General features: G+C 35.4%; 1 protein-coding gene across 10 annotated transcripts in view; it reads right to left on the bottom strand.

Annotated features, from left to right (window-relative positions):
* MYCBP2 (MYC binding protein 2) overlaps nt 1-22,397 on the bottom strand; it is a 175,667-nt gene that overhangs the window by 59,225 nt on the left and 94,045 nt on the right. For 7 of the 10 annotated variants that reach the window (XM_064713139.1, XM_064713077.1, XM_064713113.1 and 4 more), the window contains 14 exons: nt 21,879-22,057; nt 19,125-19,267; nt 18,251-18,351; nt 16,891-17,109; nt 15,224-15,449; nt 14,806-14,924; nt 13,452-13,539; nt 10,434-10,486; nt 9,582-9,754; nt 9,199-9,343; nt 7,213-7,425; nt 4,702-4,757; nt 4,163-4,278; nt 2,036-2,133 (listed from right to left, as the gene is read on the bottom strand). In XM_064713139.1, the coding sequence (XP_064569209.1) occupies nt 2,036-2,133; nt 4,163-4,278; nt 4,702-4,757; nt 7,213-7,425; nt 9,199-9,343; nt 9,582-9,754; nt 10,434-10,486; nt 13,452-13,539; nt 14,806-14,924; nt 15,224-15,449; nt 16,891-17,109; nt 18,251-18,351; nt 19,125-19,267; nt 21,879-22,057 (1,929 nt within the window). The remainder of the gene's footprint in view (nt 1-2,035; nt 2,134-4,162; nt 4,279-4,701; nt 4,758-7,212; nt 7,426-9,198; nt 9,344-9,581; nt 9,755-10,433; nt 10,487-13,451; nt 13,540-14,805; nt 14,925-15,223; nt 15,450-16,890; nt 17,110-18,250; nt 18,352-19,124; nt 19,268-21,878; nt 22,058-22,397) is intronic. The other 3 variants (XM_064713068.1, XM_064713148.1, XM_064713122.1) reach the window with 1 other exon arrangement.

Below are 22,397 nucleotides of genomic sequence, written 5' to 3'. Positions count from 1 at the left end.
AATTTTTATGGGCCACATACCCCACACTGAATACAGATCACTATCACAGTCTCCTTCAGATTTTTCATCTGACTTCAAATAACAGAGAATGAAGAATACACATATCAAATCGTAACACAGTACCCATTTTCACCTTGCAATTTACATGAGGTTTGGCTACAAATCTGGAATGTTCCAGTGGCTCAATGAAAATATTTTGGTGTTTCTAGCTGAGAACAAATCACCACTAAGAATGCACTGTTAGTATCCTTTGGTTACAACTATCTGAAATTTCAGGTTGACAAAGATGATGAAACACCATTTAGAGCTCAACTATGCCCTTTTTGTCAACAAAACATGACTTGGTACACTGAGCTGTCTCTGACTGATACATGTCTAATCTGCATTCTTGGCTTCAGAAGCACAGAGCACAGTACAATTACTACCTTGCTGTATTACTTACAATATTGCTGTTGATACACAAAGAATTATCCTGATTTGTTATGATTTATTATGACACAGAAGAAAGCAGACTGATTAAATGATTTACCATGAAAGGTCTGGTTTAACTGTTTAGCTGGCTCTACAGACACTATGTACAGAACAAAGATGGCTCCTTTTTCTAAGAGACAAACTTGGAACAAGAAATGAGACATGCACACAGAACAACACAAGGAGAGGATTAAACACTATATAACATCTCAGAACTCCAGAAGACTGACTTTTGTCAAGTACTTTGACTGTTCCTTGACAAAACAGAGTTATCATGTATGAACAAATCACACCAATTTCCACTGTAATAATTGAAAAGAAAAGCAGAACTTCTGCTCAGCAATTCCTTTCATATCAAACCAGATTCTCTCAACTTGGGGACAGCAAAACAACACATATGATGATCACCTTGGGTGCAAGTATAATGAAGTTGCTTGAGATATAAATCTCTCTTAGTAGAGATTCCCAATTAGTAGGAAATGGGAGATGTAATTAAGATAATGAACTAACCAGGCAATCTTCCTTCCAAGAGAAGGGAGAAAGTCTAAAAGAAGCTTTTTGGGGAAAAAACAAAAAAAAAGAGAGCCAGTGAGGGGTAAATGCTGCATTGAAACTAGAAATACATTTATTATTTTTAATTTGAGGCATGGCTCCAGAGAAAAAAAATCTTGTTAGTAGTAGAAGCAGATGCTGGATGCATTTTAGAGACTAGGGAACCATACAACAAAGTTACTGTTTCTGGATTAACCTGAAGTCTAGGAAAAAAAAATTAGGATGCACTGCATAGGTAAGAAGTTGTCAGAAACCTGATCCCTTTTGTAACCATATATTTCTTAACCACCTTCCCACTTTCAGTAGGACAGGAAAGACAACCTTGTGGTATTTCAGAATTCTGCAACATTAATACAGGTTTATTAAAAAAAAAAATAAAAAATCAGCATCTCATTTGTGCAAGGTATCTCCCTCATCTAGGCATTTGCCTTCTACCAATGCTGCCCAGTTCATCTTACTTGCTTTACTGTGCCTACTTTAGTCCTTCAGGGTGGAATGATAGGGTGAAACAGGGATATCAAAAGCTACAGAAAGGATACCTCTAAAAAACAATCAATCATGCCATTCTCTAAGGAAGAAAAATATACTAAAGAAACTGGCTATGGACTATATACTGATTGAAGATGCTCATGACAGAACAAACAAAATCTTTGTAAAATTTCATTCACAATTAATTTTGCAGTACAATATAAAAGAAATAGAACTAATAACAGTGCAAAATTTTGTCTGTGGCTTTAATAATAGTTGTGATATGTTTGTGTGACAAGCCAAGGCAAAGGCAGTTTCTGTAGAGCTTCTATCAGTTTTATGAATTCATGTACAAAAAGAATACAGAATGGATTTATTTCATTTATCCAGTGTATTAATTTCATTCCATTCAGCACGTTAAAGTGATCTGTAAATATCCTTAAGTCTGCAGCACTATTATATGATAGAGTATACATTAAACAACAAAAAAGTCCCACCCAAACATAACTATCTGTTTTGGGGTTTCTTTTTTAGTTCTCCAAACCTTGTTTGGCTGAGGCTCTGCTTTTGGTTTAATAAGCTGGGTTCCAGGAGGTATCATTCCTTTTGGAGGATCTTTTACTTTCACTTCTAGTCCAGCATCTATAAGCAAACAAAGACTACATTTAAAAAAATATAAGGAGATATATCACTTAAATAGTAACTACAGTTTATCTGTGCTACAATTTAGAGTGTACAAAATAAACACTTATCTGTCTGCCAAAATCAACACCTGCCGCTGGCTTTATGGTGCAAGGTATTAATTTTTGAACATTTCTATTTTCGTATGTGGAAATTTACAGAGATGTGGTTTCATGCTGCTTTTAAATATCTGTCACAGTGTAGGTACAAAGCACTACCACCTAATTTTGTATCTTAATAGTGTCTGTAGGGTTATGTTTCAAGGTATGATCAACACAGAGTCTAATGTTTGAGAGGTGCAGGTGAAAGCTTCTGGAGCAGTACCTTACACAACACTGTACTGCTACAGAAGCTAATTGCTACATGTGAGACAGATATAAGAGCCTGAAAAGCCACATTATACAACCAGACAAGGCCCATAGTGAAAAAATTGGCATATTTAATTACCAATGCTGTTAAAATTATGAAGGCACTGGAAAATGACATTCTTGTTTGTGAAGAAAAATACATGTAGTAAATACATGTGAAGAAAGACACAAAAATTTATCTAATAGATGAACACGACCCTGAGTAACAACCTTCAAAGAAATTGCCTCAGCAATCACTGTTAAAAGCGAAGAAGAACATCTTGAAAAGAATAATCCTGATATAGCAATGGAACTGCTGGTTTCACTAACATCCTTTTAAACAACCACAACAGTAACAGAAGCAATCTACAAGCATCAAGAACATGAAAGATTTGAAACAAAGGGAAACTGTTACCAGTACTTAAGCAGTCAAAAATGGACAGAATTATGGGCCAAGCATATGTACATCAAACCTTCAGGGGGCACAGTCTAATGACTGAGTCAGAAAGTTCCATTGCAGAAAAACAGCAGAGCTAAGTATTAAGAGTACACTCCTATCTGTTTAATAATGAAAGTTAAGAGTTATATTAATAATTTCTAGAAGTTTACACAATGCTTGAAGATGGTAGAAGTTGTGTGAAAGTATAAGAACCGTTGACTGAAACTACAGTGTAAAGTTTGCTCCAGAGATGACACACTGGAAAAAATACAACTGAGTGCATCACAGGCTCCAATGAAGGCAAATGTTGCTCTGTTTGAGGAATAGAGGATAATTAATAATAATACTTTATACATCTTATTTTCTGTAGTTAAAACATAAAACCAAATCTCATTCCATTTCTCTGTGAATTATGTGTACTTGCATTTATGAGTATCACTATGTGTTTACCAATGGTGCTGGTCAGTATTGGGAAAGAGAAACTGCTGGTGCTCGTGAACTCACCCAAACCCTCTTATCACATGTGGATCCAGCTACAACACTTGGAGTGTTTCTACTTCCATCTTCACCATATCACCAGTAAGGCTGACATGAGAGCATTCATGACAGAGTATTTTGGAAGGGCACTCTTTCCACCACATGCTATAGTATTTATATCATAGTGCAGTCCCCAAGACTGGCAAGATAACGAAACGATTTCCAGCAAGGAACGAACCAAAATAATTTAAAAATTAGTATAAATAATTAAGAGTTTAGGCAGAGTCTCAGTTAAGACCACATCTCCTCAATTTTCCAGAACAAATGACAGTAAGTATTTCAGCATTGTCAGGAGCAATTTCACCTTCCTTAGGTTCTTCACTGTTGGGGGCTGAGTTTTTTTTCCCCTTTAACTCTACTTCTCTGTCACTCTCAGCTGAAACAAGACATTCTTCTTTCAACACTGAGAGTTGAGAATAAGAGAGTCTGTTAATCTGGTAATCTAACCACATTATAAATACATGATTTGCAACATGCATTCCTATTTCAGCGTGGTTTCTTCTTCTGAAAAAGAGTGATTGAACTAGAAGGCTTCTGAATTAAAACTTGGCCACTAAGTTTTGCTATGAACTGTAATGTTAAATCTTATGAGCATTAAAACAAATGTGTTAGTACACAAAGTGGAAATAATATAAATTTATGCTTAAATATAGTAAAAATTAAGTACCTATTTCAATGCCATCAATAGTAACATGAATGGTATAGAGACCAACAGCTCCAGGAGTCCAGTTTGCACAGTATGTACCATCATTATTGACTCTGATCAACATGTTTTCACTGGGTCTAGGCATAAACAAAACAATTAAAATCAATCAATGAATTATATATAACGATTAGTATAATGTTTATTTTGGAAACTACTCTTTTCTAGCAGATCATCTAAATACAATTTTTCCCTTTCCAATGTATTAACCTCCTATTATTTACTATGAAAATGTAATCCTCTATACTACATTTATTTATAGCAAATGATAATAACACATTCAAAGTGTAGCTAATATAAATAAGGAAACAACATTAGAACAATTAAGAAAAAAAAGATTTTGAATAAAATTGCTACATGTAAGAAAACATAATACTTGACTTCTGTGTTTCTACCTTCAGACATGATTACCTGCAAGTCACATTTGGGAGTCTGGATGTAAACAGAAGTGTCAGGATACGTTAATTTAAGCCCCCATCCAAAAGAAATTTTTTAATGTTTACCTCTTTGGTGTTGGTGAAGCGAAACGCAGCTCTTCAAAGGAATAATTTTCATATGCCTATACACAGATAATATTCAAAACCAAAACGAACAGTTACACCACTATCTTGAATAAAAGAAAGCAGAGCATTTTCTTAAAGAACACATCAGCCTAGCTTTACACATCCCAGAAGCATTAATCAGGGAATCAGAAACAAATTTCAAAACACAGAAATATATGTGCACACAGGAAGAGGTATCTTCACTGTCTCATTAAACAGCCATTATTTAGATAAGAAAGATTGCTACTGCTAACAAAAACCTTGTTAAATCTTTGAATCTCTTCAAATCTGACTTCTATAAAACCCCTTTGAATCCAGGCAGTGCACTGAAGTCCATGTGAATATAAGAAAGCAAATAAATTGCATGTAAAACCTGCAAACCAGCCCCAGGCACTTTATCAATGAAATTTCATATCCTTTTTCTTTCAACTCCAAGTGAAGACAGAATTCCCTGAACCTTGAGGTGATATGAGGTGATACTTCCATTGATTTCCACTACAAAAAAGACCTGGTTCACTTCCATAGCATCTTGTAAAATCACTGCTCTGAAAAGCCCCCTAAGAAAACAGAGCTAGTCCTAGGAGTGTACAAAGTCCCTCAGCAAGAATCTCTCTGGGCTGCAATAGTTGCTGAGTTACCAGATTCCCATGTTAAATCAGAAATACATAAATAATTTAAATAAATAAATAAAGGTAGGATAAGTACCTTGGAACATATATGTATATATGCCATTCTGGGTCCCTGCATAAGGATATAGTGTTGGGTATCGGTCCCCCAAGCATGTCATAATTGATTATATTTTTTTTTACTAAGTGAGATTTTTATAATCATATTTAGATGTTTGTATCAAGTACTGATCGAAGGTGTAGGCTGATGTAAAATGAAAATATCAGGAGACATCAGCATTTTACACTGAAATTAGTGTACTTAATAATGCAAGCAGGGAAATAGAAGAGAGTATTTACAATGCCTTGAATTCTTAAAAGTTTTGGATGGAAAGGACTTAGCTTGAAAGGAACCTTGGGAAGATTCTCTGGAAAAGCACTAAACACAGAAATCAAGCATGTTTCAACAAGAGAGACACTTTTAAAATTTAACCTTGGTGTCTTTTTACTTTTATCTTTATGAAGGTTTATACTGTTATTACCTTCTGAGAGGATTTTAAATAAAACCATCCATTTTTATTTTCCCTTAGCCTTATTTCAGCTAAAGAATGACTACACATTAACTAGCTGATATTAAGCATTCCTCACTCCATCAAACCTACAGAAGAGTTTTTGAACACCCTACACTTGCACCACAGTAATTTACCCCAAGGCATCTCATACATTACAAGATATACAACTCCAAGAGTTTTGTGAGCAGATTTGACACCTATCACTGGAAAAGAAGCAGCAGACACCTGTGGACAGTGGCTATCAGAAATATCATCTAAGCCTTAACTTGGGATACATAAATTATTTCTGCCTCCATTCAAGTCACTTTTAAAAGAAGCACCAAACCAAGAAGTGATGTTTGCACTAGCCCAAATAAAAATGCCAAAATCACACCTTGATATGCACATGATCTAGCAAGTTCTTAAACCATTTGTTGTACACTGCATTGATTTAACAGTTCTTTCACTGATCTATTAAGACACTATTCAGTACCCAGCTGCATTATTTACACACAGGTACTGCAGCACTATCCTTTGCCTCTAAAAGGTGCTAGTTTGCTGGTTCTGCCCCAAAAACAAATCCATTCTGATTATGCTAAGTATTATCCTCCTCTACCCTCCTGGCTAATCCAGTCTCATTAAGCTGTGCAACTGTTAGCTGTACACAACATATCACATCTCTTAACTGCGTGAGTATGCTACACATATGTAAATTTACTGCATGTGCTACAATATACTCAATCAAATCAACACTGGCTGCTCAGTTTTCATTTCTTTAAAAACTGTCCCTGGCTAAGTGTCTGAGCTGATCCATTTAACAGTGGCTCATTTTATCAGATACTGCTTAATACATATGCATTGATATAGAAATCATTTGCATGCCTTTTTTTACTACACTGAGCTCTTATTTTTTCCCGTTTTTCTATTTTACCTGCTTTAGTTTAAAGTAAGCATTCACTGCAACACTCCAACTCCATATACATAAAAATACTGGTTTAACTTTCCCTTCACCATTTTCATGTCTGTTTTTATTTCTCCTGCATGACTCCGATTAATTTGTTAATCTGTTTTATCAAAATCAAAGACAACTTTCCTTTTTATGCTAATCCAATCTAACTGCTTTACAGTTTAACTAATTGGCCCTTTTGATGTATTTAGTTTATTGCTGAACTAATATTAATCAAAGTAATTTCCACTGAATATATTTTCAGATTGGGACTAAAAGCAACCATACATTTTTCCTTCTCTACTGAATACCTTTACACACTTTGAATGCTGAATTTTATAGTTACATTGCCAAAATTGCAGTAACTTACCTTCATCATTGTAATAGCAATATACCGAGCTTCTTTTACTATCATTGGCTCATAGGAGGAATCCAGCTTTGGTGAAGGAAGCCCTCCAAAGGTCATATCACTGCTAGGGGAAACAGCTGTTGCAGGACTGCCTGGTATCCGCTGCACTTTCTTAACCTGTTCTTGTTGCAAAGATGTTTTTTTCTGAGAAACAGGAATAGCTTTGACTTCCACCTGTAAGAAGATGAGGAAGAGGGAATATGATTTAGCGAGAAAACACACAGACATTCTTTCAAATCTGATGCGGTGCAGTGACAAAGCACTTAGAGCCCTCCCTGTAAATCCAGCTGTGTCAAAACCCAATGTATATCTACACTTAACCTGCAAAGCCAAGCACAGCATCTTGGGAGGATGCCAACTGACTCCACCATCAGCACAGGCTGGTGTCACTTCTGCCAATTCCAGAGCATTCCCTGGCTGGCAGAACACAGTCTGCTATACCTAGGGAAGTTCTCCCAGAACAAAAGAGTGCAACAAAGGAGAAAGAGAGCCTTCCAAGAGAGTGCACAGATTTCAGAGCAGATCATCATGGCCACTAGATGTGGATCAGCAATGGCCAGACTGGATCCTGGCTGGCTCTGCCACCTCCCAGCCAGCACTGCACATTTATATTGTGCTCTTCAATGCATGTTTTTTAAGTGACTTATTCCCCCAGAGTGAGCACAGATCTCCATTAGTGCAGGTAACAGCTAGCAGTACACAATTTTCTGAGAAAGACAGACAGACTACCTGGAAAATAAGTTTATATATTACTCATCCAAAATTTGCAATATCAAATACTGCAATTTTCACACACAGTTTTATCAAAATTTGATTTATTTTACCAGAAGTTACATCACTGCATTGCATACTGAATGAGTCCAAAAGAATAATTAAATTGAATTAAGGTTTTTGTTACTTTAATACATTTGTGAACAGTAATTAAATAATAAAACCAGTAATAATTTTGATCATATTTTGACATATCTTTTTCCTGACTGATAGGATAAAATCACTACTGAGAGTCTTCCACTTGTTCTGTCACTAATTTAAGTCAGTAATCACACAAGTTTCACTCAAGCAGTGCTTGTGACTAAGCTGATTCTTGTGTTACTGTTGCAGAACTGCTGGTCATTATTATGTTTACAGCTCACTGTAAAAAAACTCAAAGGAATCATGCCTTTGTAAAAAGTATTTCATCTACACTTCAGCTTGAACAAAACCAACTACTGTACAGTAGCAGTGGGCTTTAAAACACAGAAATAACCTAACTTATTTGAACTACATGAAAACCATTTTGTGTTTTCATTTTGTTTGCATTGCTTTCCTACTTCAAATCAAGCAGCCCACTTTTATACATTCCACATAGGTTTTACCCCAGAATGCACAAAATTCTTCTAACTCTACCTGAGGCTGTCAAGAACACCTTTCCAGTACTGAAAAACAGTGGTTAACTGAAGAGGCTGAAGGCAAACACAGGAACACCAGTCCCTGCCAGTTTTCCTTATTAACTGCAAGGACTACAGGAACATCCAAGTATTAGAAACAGAAAAGGCAAGAGTACTGTTCTAGTCTAAAATAAAGTAACTATAAAGTGGTCCATCAATGGGCTTCTGATTCCTTTTTTCCATCAAAAAGTCTATGGTTTGTAACACTCTTTCTTAGCTTACAAATTTAAAAATGGATTCTTGTCACTTTAATACATCACCACCATCCAACCTCACTTATGACTGATAATTTATGCAACTACAAATGTGTAACTCATTACAGGCAAGTTATGAATTTCATGAAATGGTGGTGGCATAATACAGAATTCAGCAGGTCTGTGGATTTAGAGGTAAGAAAGTCTGATTACAATGAATTTATGAATGCCACTTTCTGCCCTATACAAGAGTATTCTGTGGAATACCTACAACAAAAACTAAAGACAACAAGTTTAAGCAGAACAGCCAAGATTACAATAATTACCTTCATATTAGGAACATGAACAACTTCCCCATACTGGTCTTTTGTTTGTACTGTAATAACAGTTGGCCAGCCACACCGGATGTCATCCTTATTCAAAATCAATGATGTTTTTTGAGGATCAGCATATGAATCTGGCTGCAGCCACCTAGAGCAAAGAAAACCATCCAACATTAAAATCTCCTACATCCTCCAAAAGACCAATTCTTACTCTGCAAAATGTGACACAGAGCTAAGAAAAGACACAGAACATCTGAATGCCTACATGCTTTTAACTAATGTACTAATGGAATCAACATAGCCAAACAGTTTTATTCAACTAATACTTAAAATAACTATGACAGTTCTATAGCCAGTTAGAAGGACAAGCAACAGTGCAGTTTTACCTTGCAAGTCGTCCACCACTTGATCCTGGTACACAAGCAATGAAATCTTCAAGAAATGACTGCTCATTGCTCTGTACCTGCAGGGGAAGGCTTCCTTCAAGAGCTTCCAAAATGGTTGGGGAGTGAGATAGTGCCAAGCCTTTCCCAAGAATGCCTGAGTGAGCTTTGCACACCTTTTTGGTTTTTTTTGGCAGAGGTTGAGGGTGAAAAGAGAGACATAGAACAACTTTTCAGTAACATGTTCACATTTTCCCATAATGTGACACAATTGGTAAAAATATTTTGAGCATTTAAAACTATTCAAGAAGAATAAATTCTACCCTCATAAAAGCTTTAAAAAAAGCCATCTCAGTCTATTGAACAATAATTTATGCCAAAAGAGGTTGAATGACCTTGAGTTGAGGGAGATTCACCATTAACTCCCATTGTACTCAACAAAAGACCATCAGCAAATCAGAACAAACTGCAATTGTATTATTTGAGACTTGATTAACATCACTGCTCAGCTGAAAAAGTTATTTTATTTCTGTCATTACAAAGACATGTAAAAGATTGGTTTTGGTAACATTTAAAACTTGCCAAATACTGCAACTTCAGCTAAACAGATATTTTGAAATACTTGGTCATCTAATGTTCAATGTGACATTGCATGTATTTTTTCCCGAGCAGATTCATTATAAAAATGACTTCATTTAAATACTAAAATTCTGTATGACTTTCTTAAACTATCAAATAATAAGCTGGATTCCATTCTACTATAAAAGCCTTACAAACGATTTTTTTCTGTAGCAGTCAGTTTCAATGCAATTATGGGCTTAAGTGCATTGCAACGGATAAAAAGCAGCAGCATACCTGTAAGGCAGCCTCTTCAAGTATCTCAAGATCTTCTTCAAACTCACTACCTGCTGGAAAAATAAACCAGTTATATTATCTACATACTGCAGAAGATGAGATTCAGTTCTGTTTTGTGAAGCTTTTTATACTACAGATTTCAAGTCTGCATAATGATGTATCATACTGTTCAATCAGCAGCTGAAATATTAATATTTATAAATAACATAGTAAACATACAGTATAGTGTAGTTCAGTGCACACACAAATGAACAACCTAAGTTACAGAGAACAAAAATTTGGTGCTTCTCTTTTAATCTCCAAGGCACTATGTATGGCAAGTCTTTGGATGTCACTAGATGCTTTCAGAAAGATTGAGAGGTCAAGATGGTTTATGGGAAGCAGCATCTCTAAGTATGCACTAGCTGCTCCCTTTTAAGAGCTTACCTTTGTAAAATTATTTGAAAACCTGACAAAGCCTGCACAATTTCATAAATTATGATCTTCCTAAAACACAAAACTCAAATACATACTATTACACAGTATTTCTTTCTCACAAATCCAACTCCAAAGCCTGATTCCAGGATGACCAGAATTGCCAAACAGTCTTAACAGAGGGGTGAAACAGATAAGGTAACCATATTTCTACTCTCTTTTAAAAACATGCCAGGCAATTCTACTAGTCAGAAGAGGGAGAAATAAGAAAACCAAGTTCCAAGGCAATTTTTAAAATTCAAAGATATAAAGACATCTAAAAACTGTCCTCAGAAATAAACTCCTGCCAGATTTGATACAACTAAGAATGTATTAATACAAAATAAATAAACCAATTTCACACTGCTGTTGAAGTCAGATCTTGGTCACAGACCAGATCTCTCCCTTGGGAAGAAGCATCTTAAATTCATATCTTGAAGTGGCTGGCAAGAAGGAAGACCAACCATGTGAACACGGAAACTTGAACAGTATTTGGGAGTAACACTCAAAGATACTTTTCCTAATATATGAAGAAATCACTTTCTGGTCTATCTTCCTTCAGAGCAAAATAGGCTTAACCTTGTCAGGTCCTTCGAAACACTTTTATCCCTAATATTTCTAGAGGAATACTCACACAAATATTTGACTTTGCACACTGATTATACCCACTATGACAATTACTAAAAAGTACAACTGTAGAAATTATAACAAAGTTTGAGAAGTCTACTAAAAAGGGCCTTCCTGTGTGTGTGCATTACAAGGAAGTCTTTTATATGATTATTGATTGTATTGTTCTATGTAGGTTTTCCTTAAGGAAAACTCTTCCACAAGTAAGATAAAAGGGCTCTGCAGATTAGGAATGACAGTATTAAAGAAGCATTTCACTTGTGGCAAAAAGGTAGAAGACACATAACCTAGGATGCAGAAAAAGGAAAAAAAGGCCTGATACTAAGGCATATAAATGTTGCTCTAGAAAACCACAACCTCACCACTTTTTCTGCCACAGTGTTTTTCTGAGACACCAGGCAAAACACTCAAAGCAAAATTACACACAATTGAAAACCATTTTAAAAGGCTGCACAGTAGTTTCCATTTGCAAATACTACCACTGTTGGCTACAATTCCTCAGTTTTGTTTACTCAGAGGGTCTAGTGGTCTTGGAGAGAAACAATGCACTTATACAGCACAAGCACAGTAATCCTACCAGCAACATTAAGAGACTTGGTTGAAGTTGTTGAGTTGATGTTAGATAAACAGTCAGACAAATCAACTGCCATTAGATCAATCATCAAGAAACTCCTTAGCAGCAATGCACCTACCCCTCCTCTCTTACAGATCATAAACAACCACATTTGTATGCAGCTGTGACTGCACAGGTAACTTCACTGCATATTTTATTTCAAATCTCTATGGCATAGCATAAAGTCAATCTATGTTTCATCCTTCTCATTTCAGGCATTTTAACAGAACAAACATAAAAAGTTCCCAAAAGAGAAGTACAAAGTATAGTAAAATATTGGAAAATAAGTTACAAGGATTTCAATCTTTTTGCTGTTGCTGCACAGAAGAATAGCACAACTAAGAGAAGTCAACAAAACTAAGGAGCTTGAGGGATAAGAGAGGAAGGCACTTATTTAACCTTAATAATTGCCTGTACTTTGGAGAGTGAAATACAGGTCTACCGGTGCAATTGAGGTGCCTCCTTACAACATAAAAAATTTTGCAAACAATCCAAATACACAAGCAAAATATTCGATTAAAAATACAAAGGTTTTGTGATGAAAACTCCACACTGATCAGTGCTCTCCTACTCATTAATCCATGCTTCCAGTGTAACAGTATCTGAGCTATGATTTGAGCCCCTACATTAAAATGATCAGAGATATCCTATTATAAATTATGAGCCTGTTTTTCCTATATGCTGGTGCTATTTAAGAGAAATTATATTACTCATAATACAGCTGCATCATTAGAAGTTCTAATTTCATTTCCATATCCATTAATTTCCACAAACTCATTTTTCCTTGGATTTTAAATTGCAGTTGGGTTACTATAAACTTCTATTTGCAGCATCTGCTGTAAACGTATGTGATTTCTTTTCTAACTGTAAAAAAAACAAAAAGCTACAGTAGAAATATTTTTAGCTATAAGGTCTACTGACAAAATGGTCACTTTCAACTTTAAAACAGTAATTTGAAGTTTTGCAATTCAATGCTGCAGGTATTTTTTCATACAGAAAGGTGCGAAGTGTGGGGAGGAAAAAAACAGTGAAAGAGAAATATAAAGATGATACCTGCACATTTAGGAAGTACCACGAGGAAACTTTGGGACACAGTTCACAGTCATACACTACCTGTGGATGGGGTGAGTTCATTCAAATTTAAATGACCAGGTCTTTCTCCTCCCCATATACACACAAAGGGAAAAAGGTTAGCAGAAAATACTGCCAGCTTTATTACTTGAAGACACAATTTTGTATTACTGTCTCTAACTAAAAGCAACAATAATATTTGAATGTACTATTAATTCAGAAAACAAAGATGAAAAAATGAACTATGTTCTTACCAATAGGAAGTGCTAAATCTTTCTTCATCAAAGCTGCTGCACACGATCCTCCCAAATTCGCCAGTTCTTTCTCCAGCTGAATAATACCCTATAAATTAAAAAAAAATTAAAACTGAATTAGTGTCTGAGAAAATAGGACAATAAATACATTTTTATGACAATGTTTTATATTAAGAAATACTGTAATGTCCCACTTTGAAGCCTCTCAGCAATGTATTTCTTGTCATACAGCTACTGCCGTGTTTTGCTGTGACATAGGACAGTGTACCAAAATTTTTAGAATACGTATGTCTGAAAACAATTACTTCTAACTATTCCTTAGATGATTGACTTAAGGTGTTGGCTAGCATGTTTTAGCACTGAGTGTTAAGAATATGCCAAGCAGCTTTGTTTGTAAATGCTTTAAAGAAAAAGAATGACATACGAATCTACACAGGTATTTTTGAATAGAAATAACTTTTGCTTAAGCAAACACAGACTAACTAGATCATCTGTAGGAATTATAAATCTGATTCTGCTGAAAGCCAGTACTACCACAGATGATAATCTTATGTTATGTGTTCTTATCTGATACGTAAATAAATTCCAAAGAACCTGACATTCTGAAAATCTGAAGACATTATTTAGTTCGAGCAAAATCCAGAATAAGATGAGGTAAATTTTCTGTGAGGGTTGTAGTGTAAGCAAGATGCAGACCTTGCAAAATCCACATGAAGGAACAGGGCCAAAGACACCCAGGACAAGGGAAGACTTATTTTTCTGGATGAAGTATAAAACATATTAAGTGTTTTCAGTAATCTCTTAAGCCAAAAGAAAGAACTGGGTCAAAGATGTGATGAAATCTGATCTTCCCTTTGCAATAAACAGTGGTGGAGATTACTCATGTCCTTAAAGGTAAAATGAGGAGACCACTGGGTAAAACCTGTGGAAGCCTAAATGCACACAGCATTTCCAAGGAGTCAGAGTTCTGCTGTGAGCACTGGAAAATAATGCAAGTATGTCATTCAACAGGCAGTGACAGTAAAAAGCCCCACATCTTGGATCTCTGATGCAAAAGTAGGCCAGAATTTCAGGAAATCTTATATCCCACTGATGTACAAGACAAAACCACACTATGTTTTTGCAGAGTGCCACAAACCACACAAAAAGCCATTTCAATAGCATCCTGATTAAAGAATTCCAAATTAATAATGCCCTTTGCAAAAAAATGTTATTACTTTTATATAAATAATCTAAAAATATTTTGCTAATGTGACTTAGCCTTAAGTGGAAATACAAATTTTTTTACCTTCAAAAAATTTATTAGGTGATTTATTAGGTGAAGCAATTATAACTACCTCACTTTTTCCCTTACCTCATCACTTCCTGGACTAAATTCATATCCAATTGCATAACATTTGAAGCCATAAAAACAAGCTTTTTCATCTTTCACATAGTCTGACGCAGTCTCCAGAGAAAAAAGTGCTTCATTCCCTTAGAGAAGTAAAAGGATAAATTAATAATATATTCCTCCTCTTTTTGTGTGTTTCTTTTACATAAGTATATATGAAACCCAGCCTTCATATGTAAAATGTGAATTAAAACCATGGGGAAAAACAAGCAGATCAATACTTCAAGCAAGAAATCTACTACAGACATAATTTACTTGCCAGCTGGGATAAAGACCCTTCTTTAACTTTGTTTGCCAAAATAATTCTGCAGAAAAATCAAACTTCCTTTAATTATTGCAGTAACACGCATTACCAGTAATTACATCAGTATCTATGCATTACCTGGCAATACCAACACCATGGTAGGCCATCCTGAAGATCCAGAGAACTTTTTCAGTTCTATCCATGAATTAAGGTTCTCATGAACAGAGGTATGCTTTGGTCCAAATCCCAGGCTCTGTGCAATTCTGACAGGAATTAGTAAACGAAGAACATCCTCTGACTGAGCAGTGCCACACTGAGTGTCAAACTCTATTGTTATCCACCTGACACATTCAGGAAAAGTCACCTACAACAAAGCAATAGGTTAATCATGTCCAAGCTTTTGGGGTTCTTGTTTTTTTTTTTTTTAACATTACTTCTTCATTTCCGTTTGGCTTTAACTCTCATTTAGTCTACAGAAGTGATTTAATTACATAATTCTGCACAATTGTTTTGCTATTCTTTTAATTAACATTAACCGAATTTATTCCTTGAAATTTATGTACACCTGAAGTGCTCTGCACTTTACACAATTAGAACCCTGTGTTATAACTAAATATTCTGTTTAAGTATTTGCACTGGCACCACTTGTGCTTTTAAGAATTCTGCACAGGTTCATTAAACAAAATAACCACGGACTACTATGCACATTAAACTCTCAGATACCTTTTTCAAACTCCAACTTCAATGAACATAATTAATACCTGGTTTATGCAATCCCAGAAAAGCACAAAGCAGCTGAATTCCACTAGTGAATGTGGCCTGCAGTACAATAGCATATAGCTACAGAAAATCAAATGCAGTAACTACTAAACTCAAGGCTTTAGACATGCTCCATAAACTTTTAGGACAAAAGGAAGCACTATTGCACCAAGATGACCACACGGTAACTACACTTTCTGCAGTGGATGTCTTGCTGTCTCACAGCACAAGCAACTGGAATAGTAGAATAATAATTTATGTCCTGTTGAGGCTCTTGATTATAGGCTTGCTACTTCTGGATGTTTGTCACAGAAAAAAATGAGGGCCTTTGCTGGGGTCGAGCTATTTGTCGGTGAGGGGAGACTCAGACACTCAATATGAGTGATAAGCAAATTCTAGTATATTGAAGAAAGCATCAGACACTTATACAGCGAGTAATAAGCTTATGAATATTCTGTAAGCCAAGCAATCTATTGGTTAAACTATACCTCATTCCTTAGGGGTTACATCTCTCTTTTCTCATGTCTCTTTCGCTGTTTGTTATTCTACTGCAGCTAGGCCCAAGGACACTGCTATCTGTGCAGGTGCAGGACTTGGAATTAGCCATGGTTTTGTACTTTTCTATTCTCTAGCAGCTAAATTCCCAACAGATGTTAATTTGACTAGAACTGACTTTATGCATTCTTACATAAGAAAATCTGATATGTGATTATATACTCTATACATGAAGACTTTGACCTTCACAACCTCCACAGTTAGAGCAAAGAAACTCTGCATGACAGCAGAAAAATCTAAGACTATGTAAATCTAGGGATTTAGAGCAGATACCTGAATTAGGGGGTTAAAACTTCACTATTTTCCACTATACTTGATGTAGAGTTTTGTCCAAAAAGCAGTACAGCAATAATATAATAATATGTCTTCTATATTAGCCAATATTAATTATCATCCATGGCAAAAATTTTTCAGATAGTAAATGCCGACTCAAGAAAACTCATGTGTAAAGCTTTTAAGAAGCAGCACGTGCACTTAGAAAGAGTGCTCACCTTATAGTGTGTAACAGAGGCAGGCTTATAGGGGTGCTCACTTTCAACAACAGCATAGTGATTGGAGGTAGTACAAGCTGAAAGCCCTTGCTCTGGCTGGTTTCCAGTGGTGCTGTCTGTAGACTGATTTGGGTTAAAAGCTGGAGGGGCGTACTTCTGATTCAGAACTGCCACAGAAGGAAGCAGCTGTTGTACCAGGCCAAAGACCTCAACAGCAACCTGTAACATAACATCACATGTGTTATTAGAACGCCTTATAAGTCAGTGAAAACAATACTCTCATACTTCCATTTCTCTTCAGTGGCTGTATGAACACTCTCAGAATATCACTAGTAACAATTCATTAAATCATTTTGCAATTCTGCATCTACACAATCCTAACAGAAAAAGCACTAGTACATTAATCTTCTCTTGGAGCCCTGCCAAAGCTGAAACAAGAATCTGCATGTAACTGTGACATCCTTTCCCTAAAATAGCTTCTACTAAAATCTTGAGCATTAACAAACGGGAAGCACAAGTTCACAAAAGTAAATACCATACTAAAGCCAAAATCCAGTTATACTCTATAACCATACTAATATTTATTTCAACATTATGTTCTCTGTGATCTTCACTACATGTTCTAAGCAGATGAACACTTCTACAGCAAAACACTTGGTTATTTCAAATCTCAGTTCCATGAAGAAACAAGGTAACTAAATTCTGACACTGTCTTTCATGACATGTCTGCTAGATTTTAAGTGGTCAGCTCTACTTCCTCCCCCTTGAAAAAGAAGTCAGAAAACATCTTACAGCTCATGAAAAAGCAATAAAAGGTAATAGTGTATACTAGCTAAGGATTATTGACATTTGTAGATCTAATAACAGATCTCAAGAGTGTCCCAGGCACATGCAAGAAATGCCATGGCACTGGAAAGAAATATTCCTTTATTTACAGCTGACATCTTTCTAACGCTAAGTTTGACAGAAATAATCTTAATTTCATGAGCAAATGCTTCTGCTCTTTACTGTAAAAATAATATTTATATAACATAAAAAAAACCATTTCATCTCCCCAGTGCTCATCAATGAGCTGTAAATTACATTCTCTTAATTCCTTATCTTTTCCTACTAGTAAAGCCTCTCATATTTCTCTGCTTCCTGAAGGTATTTTTGTTATCATGTTTTCAAGTCAAGTTAAAAAAAAGGTCATTACATGTTTTTTAAATTCTTGTCTCATGGAAAATTCATGACTCATTAAATATAAACCCCTAATTTAGAGAATAGTAAGAAATCAAGATGGTCAAATTTTCAGAGTAAACATTATCCTTGCATTACTACACTGATACATTTCTTCAGTAATTTCTCTTGAGGAGCATACCTTGGGAATAGCTGCTGCCACTGGTCCTATGTAGGCTATGATGAGGGGAAGCAGCATTGAAAACAGACTGGAAGAGCTGAGTAACTCTGGAATGTCTTCAGCTAAATAAAGATAATTAGAACAGAGGTATTATTAATAAACATGCTTTGGTTCAAAGCACATCTTATTTTTCTGGTTTGCCCCTTGTAAGTTCTATTTCTCAGACTATTTTTATTTCAAATTATTTCCATTATTTAGGCACTGTTGAATTCTGAGTCTGCCAAGTCCACTCAAGATAAATATATCATTATATATAGTTCTTTGTTGAAAAATGTCCTTCTCTTAGAGGATTATTTTATTGCATTCTTTCCCATTTTGTGCAACTGTGTTTCTATTTTCTACAGTATAAAAGTTAGCACAACAGTCCTCCCAGACCTTCAAAATGAGTTTCATAGCACTATGCAATATTCTGAACATTTTGGCTACAATGGCTGATACGTACATTTCTCACAAAGGGACGTTTAAGTGCTTATATATTAATTACATTAACCAGTCCTACTGATGACAACCTCTGTGCTAAAACTGAGGAAATTTGCAACTAACCTGTCATAAAATATCTTCAGGAAATAAAGAATCTTACCAGCTTTAACACAATGCTTGCTAAATTGATGAGCAAATTTATACAAAGTATCTGACTATGCTATCACAAGCATAACTCAATGATATAAAAGTTACTCATAGTTTGATACCTACAGGAATGAAAGGTTAGAAAAATATTCTTTGGAAAGCAAAAGAGAAACATCACAGCTCTTGTACTCAGGTCATATTCTACTATTATGGCTTGCTAGCAAAGTAAAAAGTTTTGAAAAGTACAGTAAATTTTCTCAAGCCTTACCATCTACAGCAAGAGCTCTGTGCAACAAGTCTTTGGCTGCTCGTACAACAGCACTCACGACAGAAAGGGCCCTGCTACAGTTTTTGTCCTCTTCATTAGCTTTGTTCAACAGCTGTGACTGCAGATCGCCATCATACTCACTCCTGGACAGTGGATTAAGTTAAAGTAAGTTCACAAATACAAAATTACATTAAAAAAAATCTACTGATTAATTTTTGGCATAGAATAAGCAAAACAATTTTTGATAAAGCAATAAAAAAACCACAAAGAAACCATGGAGGATATTTTGGAGGAAACGTGTCACTGTTAGTCCTTTGCAAGAACTTCATTTGGCAAAAAGTATAAAAAGCATTTTTCTGCAATGTTTCCTTTCTCTAGATGCCTTTTAAACCACACAATTAATTGCTATGCTCTTCCAAAGCCAGTTCCCTGTCTTGGTAAAAACAGAGCAATGTTAAATGCTTCACAGAAACAAGTAAAACTTCCTTAATGGATATTTCTGCATTTTCATAAGAGACAAAGATTCTCCCTTCTTATTTCAAAGATTAATTATGGCTTTGAAACAGTCTTGGGCTTACCCAAGACTTACCAAACAAACAGTTCTTTCTTTTAAATCCACTCTGTATGTCAAATTAGGCTCTCTTAAACAACATCAAGCATGCAGCCATTTCAATAAGGTTTGATTTGCTTTTTCAAAGCTATCAAATGACAATTACAAACTAATTCAAGACTTCAATATGATAGTAATTAAGCCTTGGCACAGAGAAATAAAATCACTTAGTCAACATGTAAAACAAAATATACCATTTTCTTTGGGATATGTTTGTCCAGTGCATTATTTCAGGACTAGCACTTCAGAACTTTAAGAAATTTTACTTTGAGCAGTTCAGTGAAGAAGGATATCTCTCCTTCTCTGTCATGTGAACCAATGACTCATACAAAAATATTATGTTTCTTCAAAGTGTCCTAGAATTGTAGCTTTGCTGTCAGCCTCAAGCCTTTTTCATTTGACTTTTTTAGCTGCTGATGGTAGGTGCAATTCAGCTGAGTACTTTTCCAACAAATTCCTCCAAAACTTTTCTCCCCTTATCAAACTGTGTTAAACTTCTGTATGTGGTCTTTCTTTGCATATGCCTAAGAAACAGTTTCTATTGCTATCTGAGCAGCCTCCAAACAAAATGAAGTGTGACTTTTACAAGCTGCTCTACAATAGTTGACTGAACATTTGTTTCTTTGCTGTAAGCAAATCAAAACTTCAAATCATTATACATCAAACAGTGAGTCCTCAAACTAAGTCCATAACCATAACCATGCAATAAATAAATTTAGATTGTCCATGTAAACTACAAAGACATTGTGATTACAGCACAGCAGGTGCAATTTTTTTCAACACAATTTATTCCGTAACAGTTCCAACGTGTACCACTACTCTTTCGAAAGCCTCTTTGAATTTTATCAGTTGAAACTCAAAAACCTGAGACTGCTCTGATCTGAAGACAGAACTTTGGTGTGGGGTTTTTTCATATGCTAATTTACCATTGTTAGAATGCCTTGAAGTTTCCATTACTGAAATTATGTCCTTTACTTCTCTGAAATCAAAGAAATTGTTATTTCTCTCTTAATTTTCTCTTTTGGCTGTATAAAAGCAGACAATCTATGAGTGCAAATAGATGCTCGCCATGTTTGTCTTTCATCCTTCTTACATAATGATGCTTTCCAATTAAGATACTTCATAATAAAGTCCAGGTTTCCAGGAGACTAAATCAATTAAAGTATCATGACCTGCACCACTGCAATTCCATTCTTTCATAAGTAATTACTGTATTTATTGACAAGCTGGATCTTTGAGCACAATCTTAAGTTTTAAGGTAGTTTAGAGCTATCCTGTATCTTCAAATATACTATTACTATAATTTTGCTGGCCACTTTATTTCTTCATATTTTACCTTCTTTAAAACTTTAAAAGCAATATATGTTCACGTGCTTGTTAGTCTAAAATACATCAGTTGGTGTAGTATTACTTTTTTGTATTTTCTACATCTTTTATTATGTAGGTACTTCTCACACAATGAAAGATAAAAGTAAATTATTATTCATTGATCCTTTTGTTCCTTCCATTTTCTAGTAATCAGCCTTGTACTGCCAGTTTGAAAATCCTGCCTTTACACAAATCAGGGTAAGCACCTCAAACACAAAAGCAATGCTTTCTGCAAAAGCATTACCACAAGTGAATTCCTACTGTCATCCTGAAAGGCTGAAGTAAAGCTCCTCTGCAGGACCATCAGATGTTTCAGCTGATTTTCTTCAGGCAATAGCAATTTCTCTTTTTATACCTTTCACCTCTAAGTAAGAGAGGAGTTCCTATATAAATAGCCCTTGCTTCACTACCTGATGCAATTATTTTTGGAAACTGAAGAACTGAATAAACTGGGGAGATAAACATGCTAGTGAGTAATCTCTCAGGTATCTCCGATAGTATAGAAAAAACAGAAATTGAAACAGTGCCTCTTACAAGTTCCTCATGTTCAGAGCTTTATGGTAGCAAACAACGGACATCATAAGAAGTCAACAATCACATTATTTGTCAAATTAAGAAAAAAAAAAACAGAGAACCTCAAACAAGACTGGAAGACGCATCACAAGTACACTCTGGACACATTTACTTCTATCACTTGTTAAAAACAGATGTGGTATAATAGCACTGCGATGGTTTTGTTGACTTTTCTTAGAAATGGATGATTACACCACACAAACCTGTAATAAAGGATCTGTGGGATCTGCCCTCGTGTTTGGTTGGTGCCATTGCTGCTCAGACTGCACGTACTGAAGGTGAACGTTACACCGTCCGGGCACTGCACCGTGGTCATTCCCCCATCTCCATTGGCAGTCCGGCTGCCGTAATTCCGCAAACGAACCGCGTACTTCACGTTTTCCTGAGAAAGGAGAGCAAAAACAGCTTGCAGTATAAAACAGATATCTAATGGCTTCATGGTATATGAAAGTTATTATTTTACATTAATACTGGAGAGCCTGGAAAGTCCCACAAAGCACTCTACAAATGAAAGAAAACAAAAAAGGGCCAGCATGAAACAAAATCAGAGCTGTTCCATGTTCCCAAATTATGAACCATAACTTAAAATTACTATAATTACTTTAAGAGCAAGCAGATATCCAAGAAAATTAACTATCAAGTAGCACGAAAAAAGTTACATTTTCAAAAATATTCTAAAATTACTCGGCAACTATAATCCATCATATGCACTTATAAAAATC

Source organism: Zonotrichia leucophrys, chromosome 1 (assembly GCF_028769735.1).
Source record: "Zonotrichia leucophrys gambelii isolate GWCS_2022_RI chromosome 1, RI_Zleu_2.0, whole genome shotgun sequence".
NCBI lineage: Eukaryota > Metazoa > Chordata > Aves > Passeriformes > Passerellidae > Zonotrichia > Zonotrichia leucophrys.
The sequence above is the reverse complement of the archived record's forward strand: the minus strand, read 5'-3'. Positions and strand labels throughout refer to the sequence as shown.